Genomic DNA, 24,551 nt, shown 5'->3' on the forward strand with positions numbered 1-24,551 from the left:
GTAGTAGTGTTAAAGTAGTATAGTAGTTTTTATATTATTATAATATTTTCATCGACGTTATTTTTTATCACCCAAAATTTTAAAGTTGGCATTATATTAATTGATAAAACTCTTATGACTGTGTCAAAAAATTACTAATAATGAGAAGAACAGTAACGCAGTAATAGCAACGCCATAATTAATTATAAGTCATCAAATTTTAAAGGTTAAACAAAATAATGATATATTATATTATAGTCAGTGACTAATAATCAATGTCATCATCTCTTTCCTTACTGACTAGTTTTGGTTTGAAGTGAAAAGAACACAGAAGATATGGAGGGAATAATGAAGAGATGTAATAATAAATAATAATATCATGTCATGTCAACCAAGAACCAATGCATGTGTCACACGCAGTTAATATTATAATCAATTCAATTTATTTGATTTTGATTTAGCACTGCAGTTAGATGTATTGTAAAGTGTAAAGTCAAGTGTTTAGTGTTTAGCCAATGGTGGTAAGTTAAATTTTTAACCTAAATGGAATGTGTGTCCACGTCTGAGACCAGTTGCAGTTTCTGGCGTTCTTTTAAATCACCTTTTGTACATTTAAAGTTTGAAGTAGTGGTGTAGTTTAATAATTCCCTATATTTTATCATCATTAGGTTAAACACGATCTCTAGGTAAGCATAGTTTTTAGCCTAGAGAGAGAGGGAGAGAGAATAACATTTAATCAAAATCGTTAAGATTTGACAGGCGTCAGGGTAATGTTATTGTTATAATAGGTGAGATTGTGTAGTGCGTGTACTTCAGGTAATAGGGTCTCCCCAGTTCATAAATTCTTTAACAGTATAGAAGGGACATTGGGAAAGCCACTGCTGCAGGTGAGATTTTACTTGGTTGGGACACACAAACTTCAGTTCTTCTGGTAGAATACCGGTATTGTAGAATCTGGCTCCGGCGTAGGAAGGTTTCACCTCGAAAAACTTCCTGTGATGAAGGGGCAGGTTGAAGTCTCCAGCATGTCTGGTGTTGTAGGAGTGAAGATGGCCATTTCTTTTGAGGCTTCTGGAGCATGCAGAGTTCACAGCTTCCAAGATGTATACGGCTACAACAGTGAGTATTCCCCAATCTCTAAAAGTCGTTCTGCAGCTATCTCGTCAATCCAACCTTGCCATTGTTCGCATGGCTCTCTTCTGGAGTAGTAGGACTCTTTCCAGATTGGCGAATGATGATCCTCCCCAGAGGGATACTCCATAGTTCATGTTACTCTCGAAGAGGGCGTGGTAAGCGACTCTTGCTGTTTCCAATGTACTGGAGGCCATGACTCTTCTAATTGTGAATAATGCGCTAGGCCTACTTAACATCATGCATAGGATATCTACATGGGGTATCCATTGGATACCCCATGTAGATATCCTATGATCCATGTAAAAGTGGAATCGATGGTCAACCCTAGATGTGTTGTAGAGCTCGTGGTGTCAAGGTTCGGCAAGCCAGGAAAGGTGTTTTTTACCAAAAGTCAGTTGCTTGGTCTTTTCTTCGTTAAACCATAGACTAAACAACACAAGTAGACTTGTCATCCCATTGTACATTTTGAAGCACGTTTTTCGTGTCTAGTTCATGTACGGTGACACTGGGTGCTAGTGTCGACAAAATTTTGTTTCTATTATTTTAGGGTTAATTTCTTGATTTGTGCTTTACTGTTAGGTTATATAACTAGGAGACAAGTTATTGTTTACGATTAGATCGTATTATTTGGTTAAACGAGGTTTTAAATTACTGTAATAACTGGAAACAAATTGTAAACAAAACACGACCTCTACATAAACCGTACAGAACTAACAATAAAATTGTCTTCAGCTGTTGCATAAGGATGAGATATCTAGGGGGAGTATGTTTTATCTATGGTTAAACATAGCCTAGGCCTAATTTTCCTATCACATTAGTTTCATTTCAAGGTGCAAAACTTCCTTGAAGTAAGGAATGAATATAGTGCTTGCCATTAAGTCTATGGATTGTCGTTTTGATTATACAAAGGATCAATACGCTACTAAGAAGATTGCCTTTTTAGGATTATGGGCTGCACTTTACGTCCTACACTCATTCGAAAGAAAATGGATATGAATACAAATTGTCATCCTTGTTAATTTATCTGTTTAACAAACTAAGTAGGCCTAAACACCAAAAAGTAGGTGTCTCTTCTTTGTAAAAATGTTACCTTATTTGTTACCTATTATCATAAGCTAAATTAAACTAAACTGAACGAAACTTATATTTCCGTCTGTCACACACATTTAAAAAATATTCTTAAAAACCTTAGGCTACAATGATACAGTCCATATTCATACAACTTAGAGTGAAAACTTTAACTCATCAGATAAAAAGTTATAAGTTATTTGATACGAGATAATTATCAAACTAATATTTAATCCAATATCAAAGGTTTTCTGCGGAACTGTAGGCCCTAATCCTAAGTCTTCGTAAAAACATCCTGTGTGCCTTCAGGACTAATTTGTTTAGGCTACCTTACTTGATTTGATCAAGAAGTGGCCCGAATAAAAATGACCATTTACCTCTTTATGTTTTGTGATTTAACAGAACTTTCCAAATGAATTGCCTCTCTTTTAAACTGTGCCATATGCAAACGTATTATGTGGTGTTTGATCTTCAATCCTAGGATCCTTTCTTTTATCTACATTTGCGCTATAAGATTATTTATTTTATTTCACCAACAAACATTTAAGTTATGTGGCCTGGTAGAATTTTTTTTCTTGATGACTGTCAGTGGCATTGCTACAGGAGAGGCAGGGCCGATTTACCGAATAGGCACAGTAGGCAGGTGCCTAGGGCACAAAGCAATTGGTTTTTTGGGGGGTGCCAAAAATTTGGAAAATAAAAAAAAATTGGTGGTTGTATTTGCATGCGATCGCGGTAAACTTCTGATAATCCCTCGCGGCCGTGTGGCAATTGTAATCGTCTCCCGCGTTCGCGGGAAAATTCTTACTATTTTCTGCGGTCGGGTCGTTTAGACATAATATTGTCTTCCATGATTGAGGCAATATATGAGCATATTCCGCGGTCGTGAGGAGATTATCATCGTCTGCTGCAAATGAGGCAAAATTCTGATCTTTTCCTGCGGTCGTGATGACAATATCCTCGGATTGCGCGATCGCGGACAAATTCTGACCACTCGCGGCCGTGAAGACATTCATTATAATTGTCCCCCTGCGGTCATGTGGACATAGTAATCGCCTCCCGCGATTGTGGTAAAATGGTTATCATCTCCCTCGGTCTTGTGGAGACCATCATCCTCTTCCGCAAATTAGGCAAAATTCTGACCTTTTCCGCGATCATGTGGCCATTATCATCGTATTCAGTGATCGCGGAAATATTCGGATCATTCGTCGCGACCGTGAAGAAATCATTATTGTATCTCCCGCGGTCCTGTAGACATCGTAACTGTCTCCCGTAGTCGTAAAGATATTGTAATCGTCTTCCGCGACTGCGGAAAAATGGTAATCATCCCCCGCGGACATATGGAGATCATCTTCTTCCGTAAATGAGGCAAAATTCTTATCTTTTCCCGTGGTCATGTGTACATTATCATAGTCTTGCGCGATCATGGCATAATTCTGATCATCCCTCGCAGCCGTGTAGAAATCATTATTGCATCTCCTGCGGTCCAGTAGACATCGTAATCGTCTCCCGCGGTCTTGAATACGTGGCAATCGTCTCCCGCGGTTGTGAATATTGCGTGATTGCGGCAAAATGTTAATCATGTCCCGCAGTTGTGTGGAGATCATCATCGTCTTACGCGATCGCGGCAAAATTCTTGCTGTTTCCCGCGGTCGTGTGGACGTTTTCATCGTCTTCTGTGATCGTGGTAATATTCTAATCATCCCTAGCGGCCGTGTGTAGACATATTATTGTCTCCCGTGGTCACAGAAACGTCACTGTTTTCTTGTGCGATCACGGTAAATTGAAAACTCCAGGTAGAAATACAAAATTCACACATAACTCCCGGTTCAAAAAACTCCCTCATAATTCCTGGATTTCCCGGTCGGTGGACACCCTGTTATATATACTGCAAAGGGGCGCTACTATTATTTATGCCTAGAGCGCTGACAGGGTCAAAAACGGTCCTGAGGAGAGGCAATATACACTCAAAAACGCTTTTAGGCTAAGCGGTCGAAATCTATATGTGCGAGGAACTTATCCCTCCCACACCAAAATCTGAGACGCTAACCACTAGACTAGCTGCAATGCAACACATCCATTTTTTTGTATACCTAAAATAAATAATCTGCCCTCTTCAGGTTGAAAGTTGAACAACTCTCCATTGACTATGAATGTACCAAATATAGAAGGACTGGGCAAACTACACCAGGCAATAACAGAGGCTCTGGAGATTGAAAAGTGCTCAATTTGGTAAGTACTTAGTGTAGCCTGGTGGCTGCTAAAGCCACGTTTACACCGGAATTAGGAACACGTATGTTTAGGTAACTAACTTAATGTTTCTTAAAAAACCGAGGAACACCACTTTTGGAATAAAAATATTTTAATATTGGAAACAGTTTTTGAGTGTTTACAACAGAAACTTTGTTTCCCACCAGAAGTCAGTCTAGTAACCATCTCGAGAGGGACTGACCTTGTGATCTCGGGAACGGTGGTTAAATTATTTGCAACAAAATCAAAGAATATTGCACTATCTGTTGTACACTTTTGTTTAAGAAACAGTGTTACAAAAAGTTCCAAACATTTTTTTCCAAACTCCGTTGTCAACGCGGCTTAAGGTGTAACTTAAATGAGTTTTACTAGCGGCTAGCCATTTCTTGCATTTATTTACACAATCCTTACTGATGTTAGGGTATACAGTTGGATATTGCAATTGGAAACAAATAGTTTAACTTTTTTTTTATTGATGCTTCTTCTGTTCAAGTTAGTGATGGGCGATACGGACGCGTATCGCGATACAGCGATACGATACGTATCGGAAAAAAATATCGTATCGCCATATTGAATCGGGCGTCTGTATCGCGATACGCGAATCGTATCGTCAAAAATATCGAAAAACGATACGTATCGTATCGTTTCCCCCCTTCCCTACCTAACCTAGAAACGGCAAATTTATATAAGTACCTGGGGACCAAGCTTTGCTCGGGAAAATCATGTACTCAGTTTAAATCAGTTTACTCTGAAAACAGTCTGAAAATAGTATTGCAGATACTCCATTTCCACACTCCACGCTGCTCGCCTCTACTCTACTACTTCCTTCACAACTCCCTACGTCTTGGACCTGTTTCCGTATCCTTCCCATAGCATTTTAGGATTGCAGATACATTAATATAATTGCCACAGACAGTTGGACAGTTCCCACACTCTGCACTGCTAGTGCTAGATACACAAAGGCGGCCGTGGCTAGATATCAGCATAGATAAAACTTAGTCTATGATATCAGGCTAGTGGAAATGGACTGGACTGGGATGGGACTGGTACATTATCAATTGAAAACAAAAAATACAGACGTCAAAAACCACTTCAAAAACTCCTATTTCAAACTACACATCCACAGAGTACAGATTTTGCAGTTTGCTCGGCCTGCGCAAAAAAGCTTTAAAATATCGTTTTCACATGAATCGTATCGCTCTATGTGCCGATATAAATACAAATATCGTTTTAGGCGATACGATACGTATCGTTTTTCAAATATCGTATCGAAATATCGTATCGTCCCTCGCGTATCGCGATATTCCGATACGATACGATACGATACGTATCGCACATCACTAGTTCAAGTTAGCCAATAGAAAATGGTTTTCAAGTTTACTTGGATTTATATGACCATATTAATTCTACAATATGATTATCCAGCTAATACATCAAGGCCTGCTGTAAATGATTTATAACATTCTGGTATTGGGTTGAAAAAAAAAAACCATTTTCATTAAGATTTTTTGTGTACTGTAATGAGTGAGTCGAGGGAAAGTTGTTCCAACTCAGAATGTTTCCCCTTTGTGTCAAGTAAAAAATCAGGGTCGCCGGAAGACTACCCCCCGGAAAACTACCCCCCCAAGCAGGTTCCTACGTCATATTGACGTCAGAGACCGGGGGGGTAGTTTTCCAGTCACGGACACTCAAATTTAGTTGTCAAACAGTTCTAATCTAACCTAACCTAACCAACCAAACTTGCTGTAACATTTCAAAAATCTGTTTTATATTCACCCTACGCATGTTCTATTGTCCAACGGAATTACTCGAATTAAAATTAAAATTACATAGCATGATTTGTCTAGGGGGGTAGTATTCCAGTCGCGGACACGGCTTCCATATTGGTTAGTTAGCAGATTTTGTGACGTCACGTTTCACCTGGGGGGGTAGTTTTCCGGGGGATAGTATTCCGCATCCCCAAAAATCACAACTACACTGGGTGATCGTGTATGTTGCTGCGATCTCAGAAGATCTTAGCGATTTCGTATTGATCGTAACAATCGCTTTTCCATTGTGTCACTTTTGGTTTCGACTCACCACTATTGGGCTGCTATTGCTGGATCATACCACCAATAGGCCTGTGGTTCATAAAATCATATCCTATTGGTATGTAGGCATTATCCACAACCAAATTTCAACGACTCTCTCTGTCGGTACTTTTCTCGAGAACAAGTTTAATGTTAAGTTAATCATTGGTTATCAAATAGAACAAAAAAGATTTATATCCGGGTGACATTTAATTGCAAAGCGTTTGGTTATTGTGTTTTCAAATGTTGTGAGTATTCCTATAATAGGTTTTCAAGCATATCTGGTAAACTGCATACTTAATAAGCAATCAATTTGTTGATCTGAATAGGTATAATAAGGTTTCAACTGACTACAAGATCCCCGTCCGTAGAACAGGAACACAGCTATTAATAATATAAACAACAACAATATAAATAATGTACCGGTAACAATAATGTAGCAATTTAATATAACTTGAGTATTAGTAGTTAAGTATTTTTCATGTCTACAGTTCTTATTGGGAAATTGTATACTTTGATGAGCTTTTTCTCAACCATACTTGTAGCACCAAGGACAGAGAGCAAGGCTTGCAAGAAAGATGGACCTCTAATTTAATGTGTTTGTACTCGTTAGTAAATTTAGTAAAGCCATTACATTTTTTTTCAGCCTAGAACAACTAGAAAGCACTGTTTTACTGTGGCCTTGTACACATTGGTTTTGCAACAAATGCATTTCAACTCTCCAAAAGAGTGCTCGTGGAGAGAAAGTGACTTGCCCACTGTGTAAGGTCGTGACCAGTCGAAGAAAGATCCTTCCCTTTCAAGATAAACAAAGTGAATATGAGGACCACCTACAGACGTTAATTGGTGCCTTGAGCTTGGATCTTAAATTTGATGGTAAGACATTTTATGCTGTGACTAGCAACAGAGCCTGTTGTGGTTAAATACAACGGTCTCTAGAAGAATAGTACTGTACTTCCAATAATGCAAATTCTACCCACCCAACACATGTTCAGAGATTAAAGTTATGGTAGTTAATTTTGCCCCTACTGTAATTTTTTATACAATAAAGGTACAGTACTTTGGCTTCAAAGCTGTTAATCTGGTATGAACTATTTATGGAGAGCACCATGAAATGGATTGGATAAAAATCTTAACTAGCCTAATATTCTGTATATGTATATATATATATATATATATATATACACTGTCTAATGTAGGCATATTAATAATTCCAAATATTATTTAAATAAATCACCAGTTTGTAAAGTCTTTCTATTTGAGATTTAGACCACCAAAGATTCTCTTGCAAGTGATTCACTGCCAGTTGTTATTTAATACATCAACCCACACTGGCTTATTTTAAGCTGAACAATAATGCAGGGTGTGTAGAATAGAGTAGATGATTGATTTTAGCTTTATTATTAAGTACCCATTCAAGCGTGAACACCATAAAATGGTTGATGGTGATTTTGATAGAGGTCACAAAATTTTGATAGAGGTATTATATAACCAGTAAATTGGGGAAGCCATCTAAGTGTGTATTTCAACCTAAATATGAATGAAGAATGAAATGAGATGCCTTTTATAGCTTTGTGAAGATCCGCCATTTCATCAGCCAACTCCATTTATTAAAAGCCCAGTGTACAGGTATCGAGGAAACATTTATTCTTGATACTTTGTGACTTTGGATTTTTTGAAATCATGATCATCTAGGCCTATTATGATCACAAGATGTCATCAATAGGTGTTAGTATAGATATTTTGATATCTGTTTAAATTTTAAACTTTGAACCATCAAAACCGGCAACCATTATCATTTATTCCCCCCACTTTCACATCCTAGGATGCTAGGTTCACATTACTTCAGGCTAGTCCAAGAGGGTTACGGCATTATCACATGGATAAAATCCATTGTTGATTGGCGGGATTTTATCCCGAGACCTCGGGCTCTGAAGCCCCACGCTCTACCAATAGATCAGCTCTCTCCCCAACCATTTGATTACTAGGCAAGCTCTATGTCCACTCAGGGACCCAGCTTTTTGCTCCTACTCTAGTTACCGACATTTAACAACAGCATTGAAACTGTTCTGTTCAACATTTTTCTTGTATGTGATTTTTGTTTCAGTGACAAGCTATAACAATTTAAGAAAACAAACACAGTTAATAGAATATGACATTCTGAAAACTAATGAAGAAGTAGAATCTATGGCATTATTATCACCTGTCAAGAAGACTAGAACAAAAGCATCAGTTAGAGTCATTGAAGTAAAGACGAAAACAGACGAAATTCAAACAAGACCAACAAGAAGATCAGGATATTTGAATGCTAAAAATAGAAACTCATTGGCAGTTAAGAATAAACAGACACCAGCTGGCAAATCACCGATTCCATCCACAGCATTGTTGCCAGAAACTCCAAATAGTCCTAAAGAAAAGAAAGTCCGGGAATGGCTTGATGCAAACAAGTTTTCACAAGCAGGTCCAGATGTGTGTGTCGAAACTGTTGTGGCAGATGTTCATAATGCTGAACTGGATGAATCTTTGTGCTTTTCTGAAACTGCTCTGCAATCGGTGTCACAAGTAGACTCTGGAAGTGTACAGTCACCAGTTGGATCCATACAGAAAAAAAACCATTTTAGTGCTTTGTCAAGTGATGACATCAAGGTTGTAAATATATCTGCAAATAAATTCCTGACAACCAAGGACAATGTGAAAAGAAAGAAAAAATCTGTGTGTATGCCTTCAGTTGAAAAATTTGATGAGCTTTTTTCAGAAAACCGAAAAATGCAAGCTGTTAAAACAACATATGGCAGTAAAAATCCATACTCTTCGGTTCGCAACCGCGGCCAGAGGTTTGCAGTGAAGACCGATTTGTTTACTAGTATTGATGAAAATAAAGACGTTGAGAAATCTAGTTCAGAAGAAATCAAAACAACAGAAGATACACTAGAAGACTTTTCTTCAGGAAGTGGAGAAGAATGGACTGTTGAAAAAAAACCAAGGAAGAGTAATATATTGAGTAAAGGCAAAAATTTACAAAACAGCTTGAAGAAAAAAGCCTTGAGAGGTGTCAAGAACACTGTTGAAATGTATGTAAAAACACAGAGAAAAAGTTTTAAAGATTCTGTCAAAAAAGGTATAAAAGAGCAAAAAATAAAAAGGAACAACACTTATCAAGAGAGCAACAACAAAGAAGAGAAAATCCAAAACCAAATGCTATTCAAGCGTGGGATTGTAGAACCTAAGGAGAATTTAGCTAAAGAAATTATTGATGACTGGAATGACACAAAAGATTCAAATAGCTTATTTTTAGAAAATGGTCAGTTGCTGACTAAAGATAATGTTGATATTGCTATGGGAGAGTCCAAAACCAGCAAATCGTCTGAAACTAAATCTGTTGGTAAAATTTCTGAATCAAAAGAATTGAACTCTAAAGATAATAGTGCTGTTAACAGAGTAATGGAAACTCCAAGTAAGGAAGTAAACGCAAGATCTCCGGGATGGTCTAGGCTCAAGTCTACGAAGAAGGAGTTTCACCTATCTGATAAGAAGAAACTCAGCCTATCAAAATCTAGTTCTTCCTTGGCTAATCTTGGTATTTCACCTTTGTTGAATCAAAGTAAGAGCTCGGTCAGCAGTTTGAACAAAGTCAGTCCAGAAGGGACAATAAATAAATCAAGTAAGTCAGTAGGCCCGTATAAAACTATATGCCCGTCTAAACCCATAGATGATGCAAGGTATACAACATCTGATGTTGATTGTGAGACAAAAACAGAGAAAACTACAGAAATAAGAAAGAGTTTAAATGCATCACTAAATTCATCTGCATCAGGATCACCCTTTAGAGGGTTTTCTTCGCCTGAGGAGAAAGTACCTTTCAAAGGTTCAAAAGCAGGTCTAAACCTAGCCAGTGATGCTCAAAAGTCCAACAACACAGATGTCCTACGTTTGTTATCTAAGAAAAGGGAGAATAATGTTGCTGTTTCAAATAAAAATAAAGAATTATCACTCTCCGAAAGTTTGAGGAAAGGTGATTGCATGGAAGTAGATTTGATTGCTCATGAAGATCCTGAATTTCCTCAAAAAACAAATATTGAAAAATTTTTTTCACGTGAAATATCTGAAGAAAGTACCAAGCCTTTAGAAAAGTTCAATACTGAAGGAAAATGTGTGTCAGCTCTTCCACAGCAGAGCTCAGTATTTCCTAAGAAACGAGATCGAGATTCTGGAATCCATAATGAGAGGTAAATAATTATTATGTGGCATATTTCATTGTTTAAATAATATTTTCAAGCATCTTAATCTGAAGTTCAGATCACTTTGGTTGGTTCAGATTAACGTTTGGTTAAGATTGTTGTATAAACAAATTAAACAAATTCTAAACAATGTTCTTAACCTACATATTGTTAAAATACACTTTTCTTATGCAACTATATAAATATACAATTACATTTGTTTTTTAATATGTTTAATTTATGACTTTAAATATAGATTCATCATGTATTTGATTTTTCCTCAGAACCCCTCTGTTAGCGAATTTCCCATATAGGGAATAAGCTATTACCGTAGGTCTCATGGTAAGACCTAGACCCGGGACCGATTTACTTTTTCGTTTTGAGGTCCCCAGAGGCCAAAAACACCATCCGTTCAAATTCATATATATATATATATATATTTATATAGGCTATATATATATATATATATATATATATATTTATATATGTGTCCGTTAGCGCGATAACTCGAGCAAAATTGATCCGATTTTGATGAAATTTGGTACAAACGTGTAAACCTACATTTATTCGAACGAGTTCGCAAACCAGCATAATCGGACCATGGGATCAGGGGTTTATGGGGGGTTTTATGGGGTAAAAATGGGTTTTTCTCATTTTTGACCCCAAAAACTTTAAATTTCTAAATTTCTCTCTAGACCATTTTGAAGAGCTTAAAAAAACAAATAATTTAGTATATTGAAGTTTTTTTAAATGTTCATTGACTACGGAGAAAATGAAAGAAATTGTAAATTTAAAATTCCCATGTTATTCTTATGGAGAATAAATAAACTGTTCTAGTTTGCTTGTTTATGGATATATTTTAATCAAATTTGGCTTATTTCATACTAAGCTATCAATATTTCAATTGAAAAAACACACCTCAACATCTTTCCCGTAGCAGCAAACCTAACTACTCACTAAAATTAATGTTATTTAAATAGGAAATAAATCTGAAAATTTATAGGGAATATTTTAGTAGAAATCGAGCCTGGTGAATGGAAATTCGCTTAGTATGCAGGTTTGCTGCGACGGGGGTATTTTACAATAATTTGTCTCTACAAAAAAGTAAAATAAACTAGTTTCATTAACTGGTTATATTATTATTTGCTTTTATTATTGAACTCATCATCTTGACTTCTAAAGTGACTAACTACCAAACCAATTACAGTACCTCGTTTTGTATGAACAATTGTTGGTATAAACTCTTGCATTCTTTTGTATTTTAATATTGTTTACATCATTTATTGACTCATCTTTTTGGTTTTGATTTCCAGTGGAATCTCCTCTCCTGTAAGAAAAAAGGTTTGTAGGGACGCTGAAGTACAAACAAGTCCAGGCAGAATGCAGTCAGTCATTCGCGACATGCTCAAAGACATGTGCGGAATAGAATTGGAGGACATGATAAAGAGATCTAATAAATGTGCTTCACTGAAACCCGTGGACATTGGTGTCACAAGTCCCATCCAACATTTTACATCATCACAGGATTCAGATAAGGAAAATGTTGACATAATTTCAAACAATTTTTCTGCTTCGAAGAAAAATTTAGATGAATCTGATATTGTGTTTGCTACAGAAGAAAGTTCAGGACTTACCCAATTAAATCAGCTAGGGAGCGCTCGGAAAAATGCTCTGGTCAACAATCAAGATTCATCAAATCTGAATGTTTTAAAGGAATTCAAAGAATTCATTTATGATGTCGACCCTGATGCACCTACTCAACTTTATAAAACACCGGTTGTACCAAAGAAACCTTTACAAACTTCCACAAAAGAGTATACTATTGTTTCAAATCCCTCATCAAGTGAATTGAAGAGGACAGACCATTTATTCAACAAAAGCGATGTTATATTCCCAGATGAAACACCTAAAGGAGTCACTCCTTGGAATTACTCAGGAGTAGATGAACTCAACGGTAATACTGGTACAGTAAAAAAATGGGCAAATGAGAGTGTCCCTCCTGCATCTCAAAGTTCAAAAGAAAAGACAAGAAGCAGGAGGCAGTTAGATTTTGTGGAGGAGAACTCAAACGACATATTTGATTTTGAAAAACAAACTTCTAGTCACAATAAAGATGGTGCTGAGAATTGTCAATTGGACTGTTCTCAGAATGAAAGAGTGGAAATTTTACGTGACAAAAGTGATGAGCTCGATGATATTTTTATGCAGAGCGATGAACTTCCTGATGTTATTGTCAACTCTCAAGGTAAAGAGAGAGAAGTTTCATTTGACAATGAGCATCACAAGGAAATGAATCGTAGTGAAATTGTAACTGATAATATGACTGACACATCAGGAATAGTAGGGCCCTCTGAGTTACAGGCTGACGATAATCAACTGAATTTTTGCAACAAACAGAATAATACCGACACAAGTAAAAAAATCGTGTCAAATAACCCTGACAAGGTTTTGTTGGGGAGAATTAATAAATCAACTCAATTAGAAAATGAAGTTCGAACAGATATCTTGGACTCAGAGCAAGATTCTTACATGTTCCATCAGTCACCTAAACGTAAGACAAGAACTGGTTGTGTAAAAAAAAGAGACGATGACGAGGAATCAAATCCTGCGAGTGACGTTAGTTACGTGGAAGGCACGCCGGATGTCTCTCAAAATGAAGTGAATCAACAGGAAATGCAAAATAATGAACATGATTTGGAAACATGTAATCAACCTCAAAAGCTTGTTGACAAGGAAGATTTCCCTCAGAGGGTTAGGGAAAATAAGCTCTCCCATAAGGAGCATATCCATCATGAGTCTCAACAAAAAGAGGAAGATGGCGTCAAGTCGGGAAGTAACAACATAAATGAAAACACAGAGGTTGAAGATGAAAGTCTTTGTTTTGCTTCTTCACTTCTCAATGCACAGCAAAATCAAGTTTTGGCCTGTGTTCTTGGGGCAATGGGACTTACCTATTCAAAAAATGTGGGACCTCACATCAGCCACCTCATCGTAGGCACAAAGGACGGATGCTTCCAAAACACCTACAAAGTTCTGCTCGCTATGGCCTTGCATAAACCCATTATCAGGTTTGAATGGGTGGAACAAGTTATAAGAACCGGAGGCAGCGTACCTCTGGTAAGTTTGAGCAATAATACATCCCTTTTTTCTGTGATAAGATTGGATTCAATATGTTAAAACTAGTTTCCTCCTGAGTCTTCAAAATTGCATAGAGACTATTATTTATTGCAAATGCAAAGATAAACTGTAATTGTCATGTTAATTTGTTTTTAAAAGATTCTATTTGATGCTGATTCCATTGTCCTTAATACCTCCAAAATCCTATTTTTTATTTGGTTAGGATAGCAGGCTTAACTTAACTCAATTTTACATCCTTATTTTAAAAATAGATTGACTCGACTGCTATTGTGGCCATGTTATAAAAAATGTAGGCTATAGCTGCAATGTACTAATGTAGATTTCTATTTTCTAGGACACATTTGTTGCTCTTGATCCTAGCGGAGAGTGTGGAGTGTTAAGAGCAAAAGCGGACAAAAATCGACAACTTCTACAGGATTTTGCAATTCATATATATAACGTAAACGACAGAATTGTTTTGAAGGAACAGATTGAGGTAAAAGTAGTTTAGTATCAATTATTATTTCCATACTATTTGATTAATTACAGAAAATACGAGCTTAAGCGGCCAATGTTTGGCCATCTATATATTAATAGGCAAGTATGTTTCTTTAAAACCTTTTTTCTCAGCTCGTGTGCATCATAGGGGAAATCTATGCATACTGTTGGAACGATATTTTCCTGTCGATGTGCAGAATCCCTTCATAAATTAAAATAGGCTAAAAACAAGCACAAAAAATTAATTTAAAATGAATACAAAATTAACATAGGTCTTATACCTTGCCATGCTGGTGACTAAATAACAATGCAATATAAACAGAAAATCAAAACAAATGGAAGAAATTCCAATCACATGTTTTATTTACATTATAGGGTGAAAATAGAGAAGTCTTTATATTACATATTTTTGGTCGAGTTTTCGGCACTGGATGACCTCTAGTTTATTTAAATAGCTTAAATGTTGCTTGTGTATGTAACATATTTTTCCTACCACTTCATGGGAATGGTCACATTGCCATACCCAGAGAGCACAGAATAGAAATAGAGAGGGCACTGGGCGAGTGAAGTGAAGCCACCTGAAAATCGGCGTTGCCCGTATAAGTGGTGGGGAGAGCGATGAGTCATCCTAGTTCTGCGCAAACTCTGTGAGTTGCTACTATACAACATTCATAGGCTGATGCATTAACTGGAGTCAGGAACGGTATAAAACAACATTTTTATAATATTAACAAGTTTTGGAAACCAAGCATGGAACTAATGTAATTTTAATTTTTTTTTTCTATTTTAAAGTTTATTTTCCAAATTATTTATGTGAACGTGTTTATGTGGTAAAAATACTTGTAAAATATCCAATTTACCGTGATTAATGGGTTTTCTTAATGTGTAATTGTGGCATTGGCATCTTAACACGATTTTTAATAGATATAGATAGATTGAGTACTGTACAGAAAGAAAACATTCCAAAGCATGCAGTTTATTTATATTCGTACATGTGTTATATTTGAAATTTAACAAAATAATGTAAAAAAACCCATTATTGTAGTTGTTTATTTTATGAACTAATACTATATGGGACCAAGCTTTAGAGAAATTGCGATATCATAGAAAGTTCATTAATGGTTATATTTTAAAACATAGAACTAAGCTCATATAGTTACGCAACAATGATGATTTAGTCAACTTTCTGGTTTGGATTTTGTGGTCAGTGGCGTAACAAACTGTTACGGGCCCCCCTGCAAACTTATTTTTTGGGCCCCCCTCTCATGAGTTATTTTTAGACCACCGATACAACATAATTAAATGCCCTCCCCCTCCCCCCAGAGTTATTTTTGGACCACCGATACAATGATCAAACAGATTAATCATAAAAAGAGTGGTAAATAAATTATGAAAAAAATATTAAATTAAAAATTAAAATATTAAATTATGGGTTATGTCATGTCCATAAAGGAATGTGTTAAGTATTTCAGTCGTGGTTTGATGAAAGTGTTACATCTCTACATCATTATATCAATATTAGTGTTTGTATATAGTTTTGAAATCAAATAAAAAACCTTATTTTCCATCCGTCTATCAGAATGTTTATATCAATGAGGTTAAAAATTTTACATTTAATTTATCACACATGTTATCAATTTTTATTACCCTGATAATTGGACTAATTCGTTAATTACAAGGCAAAAATGTGGCTCGAATTCCCCTATTAACCCCCTTAGGTGCCTTTTGCTGTATTGGCTAGGCTATTAATTAACATCTGTGTCTATAAATGTCGGACTTGGTCCCTTTCAAAACTAAAAGGTTGGGCTACTCATCCAACACTCATCTCCATTAATTCTTGGCTTAAAATACAATACCTACATTGGTATGGTCGCCATTTCAAAGTAAAGTATTAAAGTAAAACAATCAATTATTTAAGATGGGGACGCCACTATGTGCGTATTCAAATATGACTGAAGGATGGGAAAGTATTAATTTACTAGGTTAGTTTAATCTTTGGTTATAATTAACTCATACACTAAAAGCTGGTTAATTTAATATATTGACGTACTTTTATCACAGGCTAAAATAGCCCATTGCATTTTTATTTTATCTTTGTAAGGATTTCAAGCGTCTTATTACGTTGTAAGCGTTTATCTTACAACAAATGTCTTTAGTAGTATGTTTTCTGTGGTATTGGTTAATTGTGAGGTAAAATAAGATATGGGTTAACAAACAAAGTCAGTAGAGTAGCAGTATATTGTATTAACAAAATACAATCAATATTAGGACAAAACTAAAATGTAAAATAATACAATATTAAAAGCCCCAGCCAACGTTCATGACTCCAGGCTCCAAAATAACAAAATGTTTGCAGACGACATAAGCAGTGTACGAAATCACCGAGAAGTAAAATATTTCTCGGTGACGAAAGTAAGATTGCATAATAATCAAAGACCCACGTTATAACACGTTAAATTGTCACCCTAGTTCGTTATCACTGAAGAGGCCTAACAAAATTAAACGATAACTGATAACAACATATTATTAATAACATAAATGTTATTACTTGTTCAATACAATTACTGAATGATTGATATACATTTAAATAAGAATGAACTCCAACTTTTCGGCCCCACTCGTCTCACGGGCCTCTCTGCTCACCATTTCCCGCTCACCGGTTCGCGGCCCCCCTCAGCTCCCGGGCCCCCCCCGCATCGCGGGCCCTTCTGTTACGCCACTGTTTGTGGTTGATAGTCATTAAGTACGCGAAACAAGAGTAACACGGATAAAATAGCCTATTTTATGAAATAAATATATTATTTATATCAAAATCGTATAAACTAGAGTGCAAATCCTGTGTTTTTGTAATGTGTAATTCATTTATTGCCATTTAAACTTGATTTGTGGTTGTTTGATTAAATTAAAACAAACACAAAACGATATTTTTGTTTTTAAGTTAGCCTACATGAAAGTTGATTTAGGCACCATCTAACAAAGGTTGTACCAATTTTTGGGACGGTAAAAGTATTTTTGAACAGATTTATGAACAGCATTTTGTTGTCAAATGTTTTATGTTCAAAGTATTATTGTTAAAACATGTAATTTACTGTGCAAAATTATGTATTATTGTTATGTGTAATTGGTTTATTGCCATTTATACATAATTTGTAGTTGTTTGAGCAAAGTTAAACTTACCCAGCAAAATAAATTTGTTTTAATATCCTTATTAACGGTTTGTAAACAGCCTTCAATGTATTGAAATAATAATTAAATAAACGTGAATAGCAATTGTATATATACAAATGTTACCGTGCTTATATTATAAATGTATATAAATTAGAATGAATATTGAATGCATCAATCACTGTGTGCGTAGTAGGGTAGTAGAGAGAGACGTGTAGTCGCAAGGCAGCGCCCGAGCGTCGGCGGGTCCCTCCCGAAATTTTGCGAGGAAATTTTGCTTCCTCTTCTACCTGATTTATTTCCTAAACTACTCATCATTAATTAAAAAAAAAATATATGTTATGATTCAATTCAAGCTCTCAAACTTTGCCGCTGACAAAACTTTCCTGACCAAAAAATTAAAAAAAAATTCTAGATCACTTACTTTTTCATGTTCTAATTCATAATTTAATAATTTCTTTCGGTTTTAACGGCTGTTAAAATTACAATAAAATTATTTTTTATATTCCAACCTTACTGTCAGTGAGAAGCACTAATTTATAGTAGCTGTGCCAAATTTGGTAATATTAGGTCTACTCTAAGTGTGTCTAATCATCGTACATTTGGAAAAGGTGATCTACCGCTATATGCAGCAGTTGCCGCCACTTGCAAAATAAGTGGTGGAGGATTGGCTACACTGCCCGCAATGCTTGCTGGATATACGTAGCCCCTCTAGTTCTATTCTGTGCTCTCTGGCCATACCTGTAAAAAGTACAAAAAATAGCTCCTTGCAGCCCTAGAGCTGATTTGACATTTGTAATTTTTTTTTAAATAAATATAAAAACGCTCATTTATGAACGAGTAAATTTTGACTCGAGTTGTGCTTATAGAAACTTCTTATAGAACTTCCACTAAGTTCTTATAGGATATTAGTTGGGACGTTATGGAGGTTTTAGACATTTGCCTATTGGGTCTGATAATGATTGGAGGGTCTAGTCAAAATTGATCGCCACTTACCATCTGATCTATTATAAATGTACAGGGTGATTACCGAGAAAGGCATGTTTTTCAAATAACGAGTACTCAGGTAATTCAGAGGCAAAAATATATTTACGAGTGGAAAAACCGTGTACACAATATGTAATTTCAGAATAAAATTACTTACAATTTAGCATTTAAAAAATACATCTCTAAGGTGGTCGCCTCCTGCTTGGATACAGTGTTGAAGGCGTTCCTTAAAACTTGCTACGGATTTTGATAACATATCTCTAGGAATGGCATTGATTTCCTGGTGAATAGCTTCTTTAAGTTCCTGTATTGTTTTTGGTTTGTTCATGTAAACTCTAGATTTCAAAAATCCCCATAGAAAGAAATCTGGAATTCTAAGACCTGGTAGGTGAGAAGGCCAAGTGACATCACCAAAACGTGAGATACTCTTGTAGGGAATGTTCGCTGAAGGAATTCCATTCTAATGCGAGCCGTATGGACTGTTGCCCCATCTTGTTGGAACCACAAAAATTTACACTTTGCCTCTTATCTGCTTGACTCAATCGATGACATACTGCCAGCTTGAAAGGATGAAATTTATGATATTTTACCAAAATCTTTCTCACAGTGGATAGGCGAAGTCCAAGAGCAGATGCCCGCTTCCGAATTGAGGGGCTAGGAGTCTGAACTGTGGCGCACTCTTTCAACTGTCTCAGGGGTACTGTCCTTGCCGGTCCAGGAGGTTTCTTCTTAAGCAAAGATCCAGTTGTGTTAACATTATGTATCCAGCACAATATCGTGTTACGATCAGGGATAGCACCGTGCAGTGCAATGTTAAAATGTGCACAAAAGTCTCGCTGAGTCTGAATGACTGGTTCACCATTTGCGTAATATCGTCGCATGACAAACGTACGATGCTCAAGGTTCCACATCTGGGCAAAAATTGAAACTGCACACTTCCCCCTACACAGCGCAACAACTTCCGGCCGTCGCCGAACGATATTCAGTGTACTACGAAAGTCAAAAACATGCGTTTCCCAGTAATCACCCTGTATATTTACCGTCTTAGGCGTCTTGTGATTTAACAGTATAAGTGTAAATATATGTTTCAAGAGTGTTCTTGGACATATTTTTACTTACTTCCCATAAATTTATTAACACATACAATGCTGCTGATCCAGAAGTTATATTTATTTAAACATTAATGAAATGAGTTCTCTTTTTCCATGTGTTATTTTGTCCAAATAGTTACTCATCCATAATTGATTGATTTGATCAAAACCTAACTGTACCACTTAGTTTTATTATATTTTTTTAAGAGTAATGATTCCATAAACACAGTTAGGCGCACAACATGATGACTCAGTGATATTTGGTAAGGGTTACATGTAGCCTAATTAATTGTTTTGTTGCAGGAACTTGTTAAACTGTGTGGTGGAAGTGTTGTTAAGGATTTACATGACTTTTACACTGTCCCCCGAGACAAATTTAGGATAATTGTCTTGTCTGAACCTCCAGATTCTCTCACTCAAGGAGGTATTATTAGATACCGCCAATCTTTAGTAATAATACTAATACTTTTAAGTAGAATCAACTTTCTACTAACTTATGGACTTCGTCCATACTACACATTTTTTTTAGAAAGAACTTTTTTGAATTACTTTACACAGTAACTAAAGGTAGTAGGTATATTTTTCATCACTAGGGCCTAAAGTGGCTCTTTTCGACCCGAGCTCAAGTTTTATGATCAAGGCAAAGCCAAGGTCGTAAAATTAGGGAGGGTTGAAAATACATTTTACCCGTGAGATGAACTAAATTTTCTGTCATATTGCACCATTATTTGAACAAACTATTCAAAAAAACTAAAACTAATAGTATTTATTCAAAAATAACCTCTCCAAGTGCTTCTAACTTGTTTTTCATTTAATTTTCTAAATGGTAACAAGCAGCTGTTTAGTTTATTAAGTGATTCAATAGTTTCTTCTATTACAATTGTGTTAGTGTGCATTATACTAATCGATATGTCAAACTAATTACAATTAGGCAGCAATTAACTACAATCGATACATGCAATTTTGTTTACAATTGAAATTTACAACTGAGTTGACAACTGCCGATTTTTACTCCCTAGGGGCTAAAACGCTTTTTACTGCCTAGAGAGTAGAAATTCTACTTTAGACCTGCAACCCATACTTAAAAATTATTGTATGTATCATTCAAACTTTTTGAACTAATTACCGTATAATTTATAACTTCCTCCATCCTATACATTTGATTTAAAACAGAAAATTTGAACAATCAGTGATATTCTTATCCTGTATTACCAAGCGGGAAATGCGATGGTTTTGATATATAAGAAATCTGAAAGCACAAAAAATGACACTTGTCATAATATATTATGAAATATCTCAAATACTCTGGAGAATATTATAAAGAAAAAAATGTTTAACAATAAGTTGCCTATTTTAAGTTGTGTACAGTAGACTCTTGATAATTCGAAATTGGTGGGCCAAGCATATAAATTTGAATTATCAAGAGTTCGATTTATCGGGAGAAAAATAAACCATTCGAATTACAGAGAGTTCATTTTTTAATACATACAAAGGTACAGCACGTTACAATAAAACATCATACTGTGCCGTATTTTAGTACACTTTTAAACAATCAACGGCTTATTTTTCAGTTACTTTAGTTGCAAAGAAGTCTGTTATTTAGCGCTATATATTTCGCCAATAGCTGAACTATCAGCTGTCGGCTGTCGACAACTACGTTTGTGCTCAAGGAGATGTCGCGCAATCTAGAGATCGGATTGCCAACTTAGAAAAACAAGTCAGTGAACTAACTCAGACTACTGCTCTAACTAAACAAACATCAACACGTCCAACACTAGCCTACCATAGGAACAGGATGTACTGTACTGTATAGTTTCCTGTTATAACAGGAAGAGATCACTTCGAATTATAGAGTGTTTTGCCGACTAAACTTCGAATTACTGTGTGACTTTGATTTATAGAGTGTTTTTTCGACGAAACTTCGAATTATAGAGTGTTAACCGACGAAACTTCGAATTACTGAGTTACTTCGAATTATAGAGTGTTTTTCCGACGAAACTTCAAATTACTGCGTGTTACAATTTGACCTGCCCTCTATTTGGACTTTGAAATACCGAGTGTATCAAAATGCATGGTAAAAATTTGAAATATTGAGAGATTCTCTAGGGACTGAGCCTTCATTTTGAATTATCGAAAGTTTTGAATTATCAAGTGTTTGAATTACCAAGAGTGGACTGTACTATATTTTGTGCCTATATTTTGCAGTTTGGGAATGCTCACCATTATTGAAAAATTACTTGAACAAAATAGGGCCTACAATTAAAATATAGATTTCTTGGGAAAGGCAGAATTGGAAACGCGGTTTCATATCTTTTTATTAATATCTAAATCAACTCTTCTATTCTTCCAATTTCAGTTCAATTGCTATCTACAATTAACTCTGACTAAAACTAGACCTCTTTCAATCAATTGTGGTCAACTAGAAGGTTTCCTCAAATTAATGCTACTGAAACAGGGATATTTAAGAACAAACGTCTGTTAAATTCTATTAAATAAAATTACTTTAACAAAGAAAAGGTAATACAACTTAAAATTCAGATGATTCTGTATTTCAGATTGGCGCCAGAGATACTCAGCTGTGGAGGTGATGATAGACTGGGTCTACAACACTATCGGAAGGTACAGAGTGATGCCTCTGGTGCCTTACATGGTCACTGAGGCCACCGACGCTGTGCCTTTCTTACAGCACGAAGGCTATCCCAAGGAACTCATATTTGATTTGTCCATGCAGGAATAGTTCCCCTGGAATTGTTGTTCAGTGTCCTGAATCAGTTCTGTTTCCTTAAAAACAAAAACGGCCGTTTCTGTTTTCAAGGTTTGGTAGTCGTGTCTACCAGAATAGTTATTCTGTTTCATGGAATAGTAGTGTTGCTTCCTGGATAATCTATTCTGTGTTTCCAAGAGCAGTGTTATTCCTGTTTTGTCTAAATGTATAGATCTGTAAATGTTATAGGTGTAGTTGTTTTTTTGTGTCCTGTATACTAATTTTGTGTTTGTAAGTATATTGTACTCTTGAAAATATTTATTGTACATATGATGTTTGACATTATTAGTCCCTCTTTAGTTTGTATATACCCAGTATAACATCCATTCATCACTTCAAGAAGTATCCTTATTCACACTGATGTTTCCAAAATAGAAAATCCTTTGTGCAATTAACTATTACTTTACCTTTACATCATTACAACTCAAACTTAGCATATTGAAAGTATTAACATGTTTACAACAACACAATATCTATACTTAAGAAAAATTTATAAATACAAAACTTTTTAAAACAAAGCGTTTTTAAACGCACTAAAAAGTAGAAAATAATTTATAAATATGTGGAGAGTATAAATACTTGTAGGATTTAAAACGAGAAACGTTGGGTGTATGCAATAGATACACCTTTCATATTTGATATTAGTGACAATTACCTTCATCTATTAAACTGACGTATTATTAGAAATTGCATGCACCCAACGTTTTACGTTTTAAATCCTTCAAGTATTTATACTCTCCACATATTTATAAATTATTTTATACTTTTTAGTTTTTAATGTGTGTGGATGTTAAATCTATTTCAAGCATCTATATCAGGTTAAGACAGAAGCGTGTGAGAAATCTAAGGTTTATTTGAGTTTCTTTTCATATCATTATGTATAAGATTTAATGTATGGCCTACCTACTAACTATAAATATAGCAATCTATTAAATTTATTGTTTACTTTAAAGAATACTAAATAAATAACAAATGACATTATTAACAAACACCTTTATATCAGCAATCAGATTGTTTATCTTTATTTTGAAATGTTTGTTTGTTAATAATCTCTTGGGAGCACAACCTGTACCTCTTAACCTCTGCTCTTCGAACTGTCAAATTTAAGTATTTACAGCTGACTTATATTAATCGATATATTTACATTCTTTCAAAATGTAAACATGGAAAATTTGGAAGCCCATGGGGCGTAGCCCAAGGGAAATATGAAAATTAAATGATATAATATTGCATTGTCATCCATTTGTGAGCTATGTTTCAAATTTCAAGTCTCTAGCTCATCGGGAACTTTGTTTAAAATTGATATCAAAATTTGTAGGAAAGCGACTAGTGAGCTAATAAAAACAAGCCAATGGGGCGTAGCCCAAGGGAAATATGAAAATTAAATGATATAATATTGTATTGTCATCCATTTGTGAGCTGTGTTTCAAGTATCTAGCTCATCGGGAACTTAGTATAAAATTGATTACAAAATTTGTACCGGACAAGAAAGCGAGCTAATAAAAACGTTTTAACAACCTGATTTTTTAAAACTTAGTTTGAAGGTTAATAAATTGTGTTATAATTTGTATACAACGAAACAATCATTAGAAAGCAGGAACATAACAACTTGAATTTATAAACATAATTATTTATCCCTAATTAATTATTGTAAGACTACCACAATAAAATATGTATAAAATATGACAGCAACAATAATGGTACCCTACTTTTTAATTTTAACTAACGTAAAGGGGCGGGGCTATAACATAATGTATTAGGAATATTTTATTTGAAAAATCTTTAGGCTATATGTTATTTTATATACAACTTGTTAAGTTATAATTTAAGTGTTTGTAACTATTCTTTTTGGTATGATTGTACACTCTTCAAAATTTATGATTACTTCTATAAATAAAATATGTTTTGTTACAAGACAAATGATTCTCTTTGAACCTGTTTGTTGAAAGTGGTCTTTTTATTAGCCTACTAAGTCATTTTTTTTGACAAATCAAATGTGAACTAGTTTTGAGAAGTTGTAATTCGTTGTAGAGCCAACCTATTTTAAAAACTAACTAATACATGGAAGAAGGGGTCAGATTTGTAACCATAGTACATCTACCTACCAAGATAAGTTGTATTTGCATATGATGTAAGTTTTACCTACAAACAAATTTTAAAATCTGAAGTAAAATTCTGCAAATAACCAAAAATAAAAATTGATCTCTGGAGG

General features: G+C 35.2%; 2 protein-coding genes across 2 annotated transcripts in view; one reads left to right on the forward strand and one right to left on the reverse strand.

Annotated features, from left to right (window-relative positions):
- The window catches only part of LOC128985483 (protein kinase shaggy-like), a 211,949-nt gene that overhangs the window by 85,699 nt on the left and 101,699 nt on the right, over positions 1-24,551 (reverse strand). The window lies entirely within an intron of this gene.
- LOC128985481 (uncharacterized) lies at positions 367-24,232 on the forward strand. The gene is made up of 8 exons (XM_054405005.1): positions 367-500; positions 4,302-4,413; positions 7,147-7,376; positions 8,608-10,726; positions 12,031-13,834; positions 14,190-14,330; positions 19,879-19,999; positions 22,131-24,232. Exons 2-8 carry the CDS (start codon positions 4,331-4,333, stop codon positions 22,310-22,312), a joined length of 4,680 nt encoding a protein of 1,559 aa, XP_054260980.1. The 5' UTR covers positions 367-500; positions 4,302-4,330; the 3' UTR covers positions 22,313-24,232.

This window comes from Macrosteles quadrilineatus, unplaced genomic scaffold, assembly GCF_028750875.1.
Source record: "Macrosteles quadrilineatus isolate MER2022 unplaced genomic scaffold, UCM_ALF_1.0 Scaffold_2__2_contigs__length_208266976, whole genome shotgun sequence".
NCBI lineage: Eukaryota > Metazoa > Arthropoda > Insecta > Hemiptera > Cicadellidae > Macrosteles > Macrosteles quadrilineatus.

Bases quoted from the DNA above. Each gene is read 5' to 3' on its own strand.
- LOC128985481 (XM_054405005.1), top strand. From the start codon at position 4,331: ATGAATGTACCAAATATAGAAGGACTGGGCAAACTACACCAGGCAATA. The intron at 10,727-12,030 runs GTAAATAATTAT...TTTGATTTCCAG, and splicing joins TCTGGAATCCATAATGAGAG to TGGAATCTCCTCTCCTGTAA. The intron at 20,000-22,130 runs GTATTATTAGAT...TCTGTATTTCAG, and splicing joins AGATTCTCTCACTCAAGGAG to ATTGGCGCCAGAGATACTCA.